The sequence below is a fragment of the Sminthopsis crassicaudata genome, chromosome 2 (assembly GCF_048593235.1).
Source record: "Sminthopsis crassicaudata isolate SCR6 chromosome 2, ASM4859323v1, whole genome shotgun sequence".
In the NCBI taxonomy this organism is placed as follows: domain Eukaryota; kingdom Metazoa; phylum Chordata; class Mammalia; order Dasyuromorphia; family Dasyuridae; genus Sminthopsis; species Sminthopsis crassicaudata.
Genome location: NC_133618.1, coordinates 663,276,806 through 663,290,395, shown reverse-complemented (window position 1 = coordinate 663,290,395; position 13,590 = coordinate 663,276,806). Strand labels below are relative to the sequence as shown.

The window sequence follows — 13,590 nt, the reverse complement described above, 5'->3', positions numbered from 1 at the left end:
TTATAATAAGTGAGGGTTTTAAACATTTTTTTCTTCATGGACCTCTGGCTGTTATTGAATCCTGCTCGGAATTGCGTTTTTAAATGTAAAAAAATAAAATACCAAAGATTTCAAAGGAAGACAAAAGTTAGGATAAATGTCATTTTAAAAATCCAAGTTCACAGATGTATAGCCACGGAGCATGAAGGTGATCTTTGGACCCAGATCAAGACAGGCAAATGACTTCTTATTCAATAGGAAACCTTTAGTGATCCTCCAACTAGTTTCCCTAACATATTCAGATTTATTTCTATTTATTCTCTGTGTGTGCACACATACACACCCACAGAAAGAGAGACAGAGATACAGAGAGACAGCTAGAGAGACAAACAGAGATATACAAAGAGAGAGAGATAGAGATAGAGAGAGACAGAAAGAGAGACAGAGAGACAGAAAGAGACACACATAGAGAGAGTCTTTCCTGGTAAGCTCCTGGATGGCAGAGGTTGTTTCATTTTTTACTTTGTAATAGATTCTTAATGGATCCTTACTGATTGGCTACTGAAAACTTATTTGGAAGCATCACGATCCAGAAAGGCAAACACCTAATTTATAGTCCGAAAGAGCTCATTCAGTTGTTGGTTTGACTCTCTCCTACTAGTTGAGTGACCTTCAGTAAAATGCTTACTCATGGACACCTCCCAATGACATGGTTCTAGCCATTCTGTTGAGACTTAGATCCTAGTGGCACCATTGGGAGAAATGTTCTTTACAATCTGGAAAACACCCTCATGTTCTGAAATATCTGACAGCGTAGTCAATTCCTCTTCTTGGTCCAAGAGGAAAAAATTCAGAAAGGGTTGTTTTTTTTCCTTTTAATCCTTAAAGCATATGTAGAGAGGGAGAGAGACAGCCTTGGAGGTAGGAAGAGCTGAGTTCAAGTTCTGTCCTCATCATATACTAGCTGTGTGACCCTAGGAAAATCACCCAACTGCTCTGTGTCCTCAAGCATCTCTCTAGGACTACAAGTTATAGACAAGTTGAAGACTTGCATTGGTGAAGGGGATTTTTATACTGGGAATTCATGACATCAATGAAATCACAAATTCAGTCAAAAACAAATAGAAAGAGGTAGACTTGTGCTGGGAAGGGGGAAAGGAATGGGAGTTAAAGATGTAGATTCTAGTTGGAAGGAAAAGAGAAAAGGAAAGAAGGAAGGAAGGAAGGAAGGAAGGAAGGAAGGAAGGAAGGAAGGAAGGAAGGAAGGAAGGAAGGAAGGAAGAAAGGAAGGAAGGAAGGAGAGAGAGAGGGCAAAGGAAGAATGCGGGAGGGGAAAGGAAGAAAGAGAAGAAGGGAGGGAGGAAAAAAGGTAAAAAGGGAGAGAGAGAAAAGGAAAAGAAGTAAGGAGAATATAGGGAAGGATGAAGGAAGGAGTGAGGAAGGGAGGGAAGGAAGGGAGGAAGAGAGGAAAGAAAGGAAGAAGGAAGGGAACAAACGTTTATTAAGTGCTTACTTTATGCCCCTGCACCAAGTTCCGCTGATGAGCTGTGTGATGTGACACAGATCATGTAATCTCTCTGGCTTTGGTAACTTGTCAGTAAAATGAGGGTGTGATAAACCTTAGCCTGTTACAACAGGCTGCTTGTAGGTGTGTTTCACAATTCTGCATTTGGCTAACATAATCAATAAGAACAAATCTTCATGAGGAAAAACAAAAAGCTCTAGATATGAGTAGTGACAGAAAACATGAACCATAGGATTATAGGTTTAGAGAAGGGAGGCTCCTTAGAGATTTTACATTTTACAGTTGGGGAAATTGAGGCATATAGTGATAAATAACTCCCATTGGTGAGTTCCTCCTGGGCTTCCATCTGTGAGAGGGCTTAGGCTTGCCATCCTTCATTTCCCAAGCTCTATTTCTAGATTTGACTCTCAGGGCTCTTGAACTATTTTCTTTCCCTCCCTCCCTTTTCTATCCTGTCAATGCTTTTCAGTTCCCTTTTGCGGGTTCTCTTCCCATATTAGAATATAAGCTCCTTGAAGACAAGAGTTGTCCTTCTTTTTGCTTCTATTTGTGTCCCCAGAGTGTAGCTGAGTGCCTGGCACAGAGTTTATAATAAATGCCTGTTGACTTGCCCTCCCTCTAACATGTCAGCTACTGTACTGTGTTCTAAGGACACAAAGTAAAAAAAAAATATTTCCTGTCTCAAGGAAGCTTACATTTTAATCTCACTAGAGAGTACAAATCTCATATGCAAAAACACACACAAAATACGTGTTGGAGACTTCGGAATCTCCAAGAATCCAGGATTCTAAGTCTCTCGTCTAACAGACTCTATTTCTTTCTAAGGGTTGCTGAAAAGAAGGGACTTCTTAGGTAGCATGCACTGCCCACACAGAGACCCAATGGCTCCATTTTTAGTATGTTATTCAAGTATGGCAAAGCTCCAAAGTTATCAACTACCATCTTAAAGAGAATGGATTTGCAGCCATTCCTTTAAAGGCTGTGACGACCCTAATGAGGTATATCATTTCTCCCTTTCTTTCAAAAATAATATTTTTTAGCTAAAAAGGGAAAAGTGCAGATTGAGAGGGGGAAATCGTTCCAATAACCAGCACCTTTAAGAAGGCAAACCCCTTGGTACCCGAAGCTAACCTCCCTCGTAGAGTCTGAAAGCCTGGTTGCTAATGTCTTCAAGCCGATGTTGAGTATCGGCTACATATAAGGGTTCAGTCGATGCTAGGAAGGGTGGCCAAAGATGGACAAAATCACCCTTAGCCCCCTGGGATGACAGCATAGCTGGAGACAGGACGACTCCTTAAGCCCCTTCCTTTTCTTAGGACAGAGGGCTATTCTCACCTCTTTAAAAGGAAGTCTTTCCCGACACCCCAAATCACAGAAGCTCCCAGTGATTAAGGCAATATAAAGGGGAAGAAACCTACATATTTCTTTTAGGAAGCTTGCTTGAGGACTAAAACACAATAAAAAAGTACATTGGATCTGGAGTCAGGAAGACTTGAGTTCAAAATTGCCACACTTACTGTGTGACCTGGGCAAGTCACTTAAGCCTGTTTGCCTCAGTTTCCCCACCTGTAAAATGAGCTGGAGAAGGAAATGGCCAACCACTCCAATATCTTTGCCAAGAAAATTCCCAAAGGGGTCACAGAGTCAGACATAATTTAAACACTTCTGAGTGTTAGACTTTGAGTCAGGAAGATTCGAGTTCAAATATGCCCTCAAACACTTATTAACTGTGTGACCCCTGGGCAAACTGCGAGACTTTTGTCTCAGTTTCCCTACTAATAAAAATAGTAGCATCTATTTCCTAGGTTATTGTAAGGAGCAAATGAGATACTATTTAAAAAGTGCTTTGCAAACTTCAAAGTACCATATAAATACCAGCTATTACTATTAAAACTATATAAGTGAGTCCTAATATAAACAACTTAGCTTAATGCCCGGCGTATAATAAGTACTTAATATATGCTTGCTGACTTTCTATTTTGTAAAAATTAGTAATCAAAACATGAAGTCTAAAAATAAAATTCCATTAATCACTTATTTCCATTAGATGATAAAATTTTCATTTTTGTGGGGCATTCTTTGAATGAAATGTGCCAAGAATAAAAACAAAAGCAGCTATTGCAATTCAGCTGATTCCAACTCCTCAAAGTTTGCTGGCAAGCACTTCGCCTCCTCATGATCCATCTTTGGAAAAGACCACACACATTGTTCTCTGGGGCCTTCAAAGAAGCCATTACAGTTGAATGTCAAAGCAACACAAAGCCGGTGCGTCTATTACGATTAATTACTAATATCCTACGGCTAGGTGGCCTAGCACTAGGGAGGCCCAAGCCCTGTGTGAGTAGCCGGGGCCGCATAAGGCCTGATGTCTCACTTTATTGCCTCATGGATCTCAACCAGATTAGCAGAGAGGTCCCATTTAGTGTAGACGTTCTCTGCCTCTGCACCAACACTTAGGACATTTTCTCTGTGATGGCCCCTACTCTCAGACAGTAGCCCTTGTGAGCGTCCTAGGGGACACGATAGAAACCAGCAGCCCTTCCTTGCCGCAAAGGGGCAAGTGAGGGCATCATTCTAATCCTCCAAATATGAAACAGAGTCATCTAGAACTCTGGAAAAGTCTTAGAGAAGGAGATTATGAATGTCAAACTCTTTGGGCGCTTTAAAAGACCATATATATATATACATATATATTTATATTTTTATTATTTTAAAAGCTAGGGGGAAATAACAGTTCACTACAAAAGGGAAATCTGAAGTCTTTGCCCTTGAAAAGGAATGAGGTCTTAGAGTCCACTCTATAGAACTACAGGGAATTAGTCGGCACTTTTAGAGTGATTTTCTTTTAATCCTGTCCCACCAAAAGCCCCTTTAGAAACACACACACACCCCTTTTGTTGGATTCTGGATGAGCCTATAAATGTATGAACATTCTGATTTTAAGTAATGACAAGTGCTGAAGGCAGAAGCCATGTGCTACTTTTTTCTCCTATTCTAAATTCCAGGAAAAAAAATAGGGGAAAAAATTTCAGGTAGATAAATGGTGATTTTTCCCTATCCCCTTCTGACTGCTAAGAGAGTTCCCATTGGACAGCTCTCTGTCGTATCGGTAATAGAGCATTTTGAGCCTGAGAGCAGATGCTTCAGATCCCTCGATCCAGGAACTTCTCTTGCCTCGTCCCTTCCCAACAATCCCCATGGACACAGGCACACAAACACACCCTGGCATCAGGAACACAATGGAAGGCAGAGGAAGGCTGCGTCCTCAGCCTGGCTTAGCCAACAAGTCTTATTTAACCTGTAGGTATCAATGATCACACTGTAGCTGGAAGCAGCCCTCTCATAAATCAGAGTACTCAGGATGATCTGATTGCTTCCAGGGAGGGGGGAGGGCAGGTCGATAGCGACATAGTCACATCCCAACATAACACGACAAAATTAGAACGAGACAGAAGAGAATACGGTAATTTCATAAGCTCTGCTGTAGGAGGCCCTGAAACCTGCTCGGCAAGGAATATTTTAATCTGAGCTGGAACTTTTGCCAAGAATATACTCAAAAAAGTTTTATTTGCGTATACATTTAAAGGGGAAGTAATCTATATTTAACATCCTGCACCAACTGTAACCCCTCCAAATCCTCCTCCTAAAGCATGCCGTGTAACAAAAGGGCTCAGCACCCCACGCCTGGATGGAAAGACCAAGGGGGAAAAAGGCAGCTAAATACTGAGAGCAACCCAGCAAAAAAAGATGCACATATGTTGAAAGGAGTCTACATGCCATTTAGAAAGCTTCCCGCATCACTGCTCGAAGCAAATTAAGATGATCCATCCCTTGGGGATTCTCACAAAGACACATAAAAATGCTTTACGACCTGACGCCGGCATTCAGATCATGGACTTTTGGTCAGATTCTATTAATGGTCATGAAAGATGGACAATGACTCTGGGGCCTCCTCTTCCAGGTGTCTGAGCTAAGGGCACGGCCACCAGACACTCCACAAGGACTCCTCAACTGTAATATAATACCACTGACCTAGAATTTGCCCCCACCCTGTTCTTCCCCCAAATCTGGAAAAAGCAAAACAACACAAAAGTCCGGAAATCCCACCGGTCACTGCCCCGAGCCTCCCAACAGCCAGCGTGCTGAAGGCTGCAGCTAGAGAAATTTCTGCATTCAAGATAATCACCCAGGAGAGAGATCAGCATTTGTGATCTTGAGATGGATCTGACAAAAGAAAGTTCATCCTCTCACACTATTGCGGCAGTGTCTTCCGACCCTTACACCTTCCAGAAATCAGGGCAAAAAAGGAAAAAATAAATAAAACTCCAAAGACCACAAAGCAGGAAATGACTTTTCTTCTACGCCTCTAAGGTCATCGATTTGTTTGGAGGAAAAAAAATCTCACATGTGACACAGTTCCTGCATAAAGATGGATCTTCCATGAGAAAGACCCATGAGAAGTAGCAAGGCGAACTTTCTATTCTCTCCTTCAGACCCCAGGTCAATACTGTACATTTAACCTTGAAATTATCACCGAGAAACTACTTTTAATTCCCTTGTAACACGTTTTTTTGTGTCATGGAAACCTGACAATTCCTATGTGAAATGAACACACGGTTCCTGCATCCTCCCCGCAACCATCCACCCGCCTGATAAAGGCTCCTATTTCTTCCCAAGCCCCATGGCCGGGGGGCCCCCAGCTCCCGCACTCAGCCGGCCCCCGTGGCTTCCCCCAGAATTCACCCTCTGTCTAAAGGCAGCCCAACATGCTCCTGCCGGTCGCAAAACAAAGGAATCCGGGCAAGATTCTTTGCCCTGCTCCATGCAAAGATACCTTTTTCTTCCGATCTCGGGACCGTTTTCGATGTTTCCTTTTTTTCTCAGTCTCCTCTTCAGCATTGATTTCTAAATCCCTGTTTTTCTTTAATTGAGATGCTGCATGAGCCATAATGCATTTAAAAAATCCTTGAAAACAGGGCAGAAAGAAAAAGGTGATCTTCTCGGGGCACCTTTAAGCAGCTTCATAGAAACATTCCAAGCCCTGACAGGAGTCCTTTTGGCCAGAAGCAGGAAGACATGGAAACTGCAGGGCTACCGTCCGAAGCTTTGGAGTCTCAGGAACAGAACTGCTTGGGCTCCGGCTTCCTCCTGCACCTTCCTTTACCTGCGGCTCTGCAAAAGGCTGCAGCCATAGTAATGCATTTAACGTAATGAAAAAGACAGCTGGGACAGAGAAGGCTGCTGTATTGTGCCTGTATCCCCTGCCACCAGCTGGAAGTGCCTAAGTCTTTTCACGGAAGGGGGAACACAGCAAAGGATGCTCCCCCGTAGGAGAAAAATCCCGAGTCACCACACAGGCAGCAGACACCAGCCAGCACCAATTCTGAAAATCTATTTTAGAAAGCCTCGAAAAAAGGACAGGGCTGCAATTTAGCCATCCCTGCAAGGGCTGCTTGGAGAATCAGTTAACCTCCAAGAGAATGGAGCGGTTCCGACTTTAGGTTAACTGCTGATGGTAACCAGAAACATTAAATAATTTTTTTTTTTAAAAGAAAATGTCACCCTGCTATGGAGACCCTGGGTGCTTTCTGTAGGAAACAATGCATGCTTTGCTGGGTCCAACAGTGCGTCCTTTATGCTGAATTATCAATCTCAGTGCATTTGGTGGGAGAGGATTACAGAAAGCCTTGTCTTTGGAAAACCTACATGCTTATTACAACACATCATACAGAAAGATGTGATCGTGTTGGCGGGCCGAACAGATGCCCGATTCATCGGAGGGGCCCCGGCCCCCCAAGTGGGGAATCGTGGCTGGAATCCCCTGGTCTCAGGTTTAAATATGGAGATTGGGGCTTTGGGGTTAGGCCTGGCTTCAATCACCTTACTCTTCCGGACACCTGAGTCCCTCAATGACTGCAGCTGCTGAATATTCATGATGGGAGGGGGAAGTAGCAGCAGTATTCAAGGCCTGCAGGAGTCCCAAGGAAAAACTGCAGTGTAAGCACGGTAGAAGGCAAGCAGGGATCCTTCCCCACCCCCTAGACACAGGCAAGATGCTCCATTGGCTTTAGGGAAAAACCCCTCGTATCTGCAAGAAATGGAATGAGAATCTAAAAGAAAATCTTTCCCAAAGCCTGGAGGAGGAGATGGACAGATCACAGGCAGGACTCCTGGCTCCCACAGCCCCGAGTAGGGGCTGGCTCGGCCCGAAACGCAGCATTCTGCATCCAGAGAGCTCACCTGAGGCTTTGTTTGGGCTGACTAAATAACTCACTTCTCTGATTGCTGACAGGGGCAGATACCCACAGATAGCCCCAGCTTGGCCGCCATGCTCGAGACTTCATGACAGAAGACCCTCCTCTGGCCTTTGGGAGCTCTCAGCGAGGGAGTCTAATACAAAGCCCATCTGCAGGGGATTCTGGTCCAGATGGATAATTAAAATGCAAACTTATCTCAGGTTTCACGGCCATCTTCAAGCAGTTTCCTGGTGTATACCATGACAGCCCGTGGGGCCTTGGAGGCGATTCGAGTTCAAGAGCATAAGTTAGAAGGGCTTCAGAGGCCATGGCGTTCAACCTTTGACTTCATACATAAAAGTCCAACCTCTTATGTTACAGACAATTCAGCTGGGGCCCAGAGAATGAGTTATTTAGTCACACAGCTAGGAATGAGCTGATTCAGCCTTGGGCCTCCGAAGTCTAATTCCCCAGCAGAATGGCAGCTCTGGCTACCCAGCTCTGCTCCACACCAAGCTAGAGGCCTGGTGGTGGGTCCCCTGGTATTGTCGTGTCACGGCTAGCTATTAACATTGGTTGATGAAGGCCTACCATTTTGGCGACTTTTATTATCACAGAGAATTCATCTAGGAAGGGAGTACTCTCTGACAGGATTGTAGTTTGTCAAAAGATCCGAGGTCTTGAGCTGGAGAGGGAATTCAGAGCCCCATCAGTCCAAATGCCCCATTTTACAGATCAGAAAATAGAAGCCTGGGAATCATTAAGGAACTTGATCCAGGCCACAGGTAGCTTCATAGGCAGGATTTGAATCCACATCCTCAGAATCTAAAGTCTGTTTTTTCTATCATGTTGGGAAGTCACAGACCCTTGAGGTCAGATTGTACAAAATCTAAAATCTCCATATTGCAAAAGAGGAAGTAACAATTTCAAAATTCAGTGCCCTGGGTTCAAAAAGAGAAGGACCCCAACCTAGCATGTACTTATCAATGAATCAAATGCTTCTTTGCTAGCAGGAACCGTTAACTCTTTTAAACAGGTGGATATGGAATAGAACAATGTTATTTGCATGTGTTTTCCATATCCAAAGTAGTCCTGCACTTTCCAGGAACAGTCACAGAAATACATTTTTCCTACTATAAAATAATTGAAGAGTCCAGTGAAAAAATTGGCTCGGGTGCCCTTGACTCCTGGAAGGCTTCTCTTCCCCCTAAATTAGAGACACCAAGGATCTCTAGAAATACTGCTTTGATGGCCTGGTTGGCCAAAGAAATCCCTTCATGGGGTTTGGAGTGACACAGAGAGAAACACACACACACACACACACACACACACACACACACACACACAGAGAGAGAGAGAGAGAGAGAGAGAGAGAGAGAGAGAGAGAGAGAGAGAGAGAGAGAGAGAGAGAGCACCCAGAGTGATTAAAAATGGCAAAGCCCTTTTTTATGTATTTAATTTGGTTTAGGTCAGCAAAACTTAACCTGAAACTTTGAAAACAAGTGGTAGGTATTATTCAGCAGGGCTATGACCTATTTACTTCTGGGCTTCCCAGCAAAATCCAGAAATTGAGATGTTTTATCTTGCTGGTCTCTACTCTTGCATCACACCTTTGCAGGCCCTCCCTCGGATCATCTGCATCTCTATCTCCTCCCTCCACCCCATTCCAAGCCCCAGGAGCTTAGGGATGTTGTCTTAGCTCCATGCTTCTTCCAAAGCATCTTCCCCAGCACCTGGTCTCAAGCTCTGCAATTAGTACACATTTAACAGTACAGTTGAATGCTGAATTAGTGGAATGAACAGAAGGATGAAGCATGGCATGGAAGATCTGATCTACAATCAGTGCAATCTACTCTGTGCTCAAATCTCCACTCTGCCAGTTGCTCCCAATGAGGGAATGAATGTCTAAGCCATTCCAGATTTTAGATTCCTTATCTGCAAAACAAAGGGATTGAACCTGACAACATCTGAGGACTCCTTTGGCTCCAAATTGAAATGAAAAAAGAAATGAATGACTCTTCATGACAATCAGTGGGGACTTCTTAAATCTGGAGTGGAGGGATTGTAGGTCCATTTGGTAATTTGCCAAAAAACAATAGATCTCTTCTCAGAAAAATGGTTTTAAATGGATAAAATAAGATGCATGATTACAAAGTAAAACACACATATTGTATTGAGGATATTCTGTAACACAGTCAATAAGTATGGGATTGCCTGTCATCTAGGGGAGGGAGTAGAGGGAGGGAGGGGAAAATTTGGAAAAGTGAATACAAGGGATAATGTTGTAAAAAAATTACCCATGAATATGTACTGTCAAAAATTATAATTATAAAATTAATAAATAAAATAAAATAAAATGATTACAGAGTAAAGCAATATATAGTAAATAAAGAAGTGATTATTTTCCCCATGCACATTCATAGAACCCTAGAAATTAATTCACTGAACTCAGATTAAGAACCCCCATTCTAGGCACTATGTGTATATATGTATATATATATGTGTGTGTGTGTATATATGTATGTATGTATATGTATGTATATATGTATTTATTTATTTATTGAATGATTATGTAATGAATGGGTGTGATAAATTTATGTACTTGAATAACCATTCCTTCATAATAGTTCCATGGAGGTCCAGCTAGATATCATAGAGCCAACTTACAGATAAAAACAGAGGGGATCTGTGGCTGAGGGATATCAGAAGAGGTTAGAATAACTTTAAATCCACAATGCCCTAGACAGGACTACAGGGGATTGAGATTCCCTATCAGGATGGAAAAGATAATGATGAATGTTGGAGGGGATGTGGGAAAACTGGGACACTAATACATTGTTGGTGGAGTTGTGAAATAATCCAACCATTCTGGAGAGCAATTTGGAACTATGCCCCAAAAGTTATCAAACTGTGCATACCCTTTGACCCAGCATTGCTACTACTGGGATTATATCCCAAAGAAATACTAAAGAAGGGAAAGGGACCTGTATGTGCCAAAATGTTTGTGGCAGCTCTTTTTGTTGTAGCTAGAAACTGGAAGATGAATGGATGTCCATCAATTGGAGAATGGTTGGGTAAATTATGGTATATGAAGGTTATGGAATATTATTGCTCTGTAAGAAATGACCATACAGAGAGGCTTGGAGAGACTTACATCAACTGATGCTGAGTGAAATGAGCAGAACCAAGAGATCACTGTACACTTCAACAACAATACTGTATGAGGATGTATTCTGATGGAGGTGGAAATCTTCAACATAAAGATCAATGATGGACAGAAACAACTACACCCAGAGAAGGAACACTGGGAAGTGAATGTAAACTGTTAGCACTACTGTCTATCTACCCAGGTTACTTATACCTTCGGAATCCAATACTTAACGTGCAACAAGAAAATGGTATTTACACACATATATTGTATCTAGGTTTTTTTGTAACACATGTAAAATGTATGGGATTGCCTGTCATCGGGGGGAGGGAGTAGAGGGAGGGAAGGGAAAATTTGGAAAAATGAATACAAGGGATAATGCAAAAAAATTACTCATGCAAATATACTGTCAAAAATTATAATTATGAAATTAATAAAAGAATTAAAAAAAAGAGAGATTCCCCATCAGGGGATTGTGACCCATTCTGCTCATGCAGAATTATGTGAACTCAATGTAAATCCCTCATGCCATCGTACCTACTTTTGAATTTTTCAGGTCTTTGGGGGATAGATGCCTAAGTATTTTGGCCTTCCCTTGCTTTACTCTCTATCAGACTCACACTCGGCCACTGATGCTGTTGGGATCCTAGTGTTCCTCCCTCCTTCAAACACCCGCTATTGTCTGTTGCTTGGGGGAAACTGGCAATCATGTATTGATTATCTAACTGGACAAAATAAACCCTAAAAGCTAATTTCCTGGAAAAAAAGGCTTTCTGGTGCTCCCAGTTTTAAAGACATAGAACCTTTTTTAAAGACATAGAACCTTCCAACAGCCATTTTACCAAATGAACTAAGAGTGACCTGTCTATTTTTCATTCTGCTCTTGACTACAAGATCATGCTACCTGTACTCCTGTTTCATTCTAACCTGCCTCGAAGGCACAATCATCAATCATCTGTAAGCTCTTAGGCACCGGAAACATAAAGGAAAGTTACCCTTGAAAAAGAATTGGACCAGATCTCTCCTTTCATGGCATTGAGGACTCCTGGTGAGGAAATTCCCTCTACCAATGAATATGAGACTTAATAGCTACTCTGGGGCACTAAAAGGTTAGGTTCACAGTATGAAATAGTACAGAGGCTTGAACACAAGTCTTCCTGATGGCATGGCAGCCTCTATCCACTTAGCACATGATCTCTCAACTGCCACTGGTGATTTCTAAAAGTGAATATCCGGAATTTAACAGCAGATTTATTTCCATGATCTTCTTGTTAGTCCCAGTCATCCTAGGAAGACATTTTTCAATAGGTAAGAAAAAAACTCCAAAAATATTAAATTTGAATAAAGTTTAAGTTTAGAAAACAAATAGCCATATGTGAATCTCAAGAGTTTATCCCATTCAGGAGTTATTATTAGAAATTAAGGTTCTAGGGCTAAGAATAATAGTGAAAATGTTATAATAATAATAATAGCTAGCATTTCTATAGCACTAAAAAGTTTGTGAATTGATACATAGAAGTATATAGTATATAGAATATATGCACATATATGTATATACAAGTATACGTGCCTCTATGTATATACATATGTACATGCATGTGTATATATTTATACACATTTATAACACATAAATAGTATATATGTATATATATTTATACATATAAGAACATACTTATCAGTATATATTTATATAAATATTTATATGTATGTATATGTATATGATGATCCTCACAATAATCATATGAGGTCGGTGCTAATATTATCCTATTATCTTCATTTTATAGATAACAAAGGGAAGTATAGAGGGCTAAATGGGAGCTTTAGAGTGGATGACCTTTGAGCTTTTGCTTCTAATCATATAATGGCTTCGTTGCCCTGGGTCCCATGGATGGTTTTTTATCACTCCTTTTCCAAAAAATTCTTGATAAAGGCTGTCAAGGTCCATTCATAACATTATTGAACCAGGCTTTCAAAAGCATTGGGAATTAGTAGAATTTGCTTTGCCAAGGGGCATGTAGCATAAAACCTATGAAATTATATTCATCCTAAATCGATAATTTGTTTGTAAATAATCTTCTTAAAATGAAATCACAATCATATCCTGAAGTACTTTTATGAAATTCAGGCACTGCCTGCCTCTGGCAGTTTTCAGTTTTTGAAGGGAAAGCTTGTCAGCTTTGTAAAATGACATTCACCTAAGACATTTGTCTTTTGACATTGTGAGTGAACTTTTAAAAAAGTGTGATCAAGGAAAAAAAAATCCCACACGTAACATTTCATTTCCCATTTTTATGTCATTGCTCAGGTCATCTCCCATGTCAAGAATATCATCCCTCCTCCTCATTGCCTTTCAGAATCTTCTCTCTTTCAAAGCTCACCTGAGGCATTATTTCCTTCCTCATCCCCTCAGTTGCCATTGTCTCCCTTTCCTAATATCCTTGCATTTATTCTATTTGAAATATATTTTGCGCATACATACACATGTCGTCTCCCTGATGGAGCTTACACATCCCACCAAGCATTCTTCGGTCCAACAATAGCGACCTTGCTTTTTTCCACGTATATCTGACTCCATCTCCCATCTCGGTACCTCACCACCATCTGTCCCTCACGATTGGAACACACTCCTTTTCGCCTCTGTCTCTCAGAAATCCCAGTTTTCTTTATGATTTATCTCAAACACTACCTCCTATATGTAGCAC

The 13,590-nt window shown here is 41.5% G+C and overlaps 1 protein-coding gene across 4 annotated transcripts in view; it reads right to left on the bottom strand.

Moving 5' to 3' along the window:
- Positions 1-13,590, bottom strand: part of ANK3 (ankyrin 3) — a 702,347-nt gene that overhangs the window by 349,399 nt on the left and 339,358 nt on the right. Inside the window, exon 1 of one of the 4 annotated variants that reach the window (XM_074297044.1) lies at positions 6,339-12,384. The exons of 2 other annotated variants lie outside the window; for them this stretch is intronic. In XM_074297044.1, coding sequence (XP_074153145.1) covers positions 6,339-6,452 — 114 coding nt within the window. In that variant the 5' untranslated portion in view covers positions 6,453-12,384. Of the gene's footprint in view, positions 1-6,338; positions 12,385-13,590 lie in introns of those variants that run through there. One more of the 4 variants, XM_074297042.1, reaches the window with a different exon arrangement.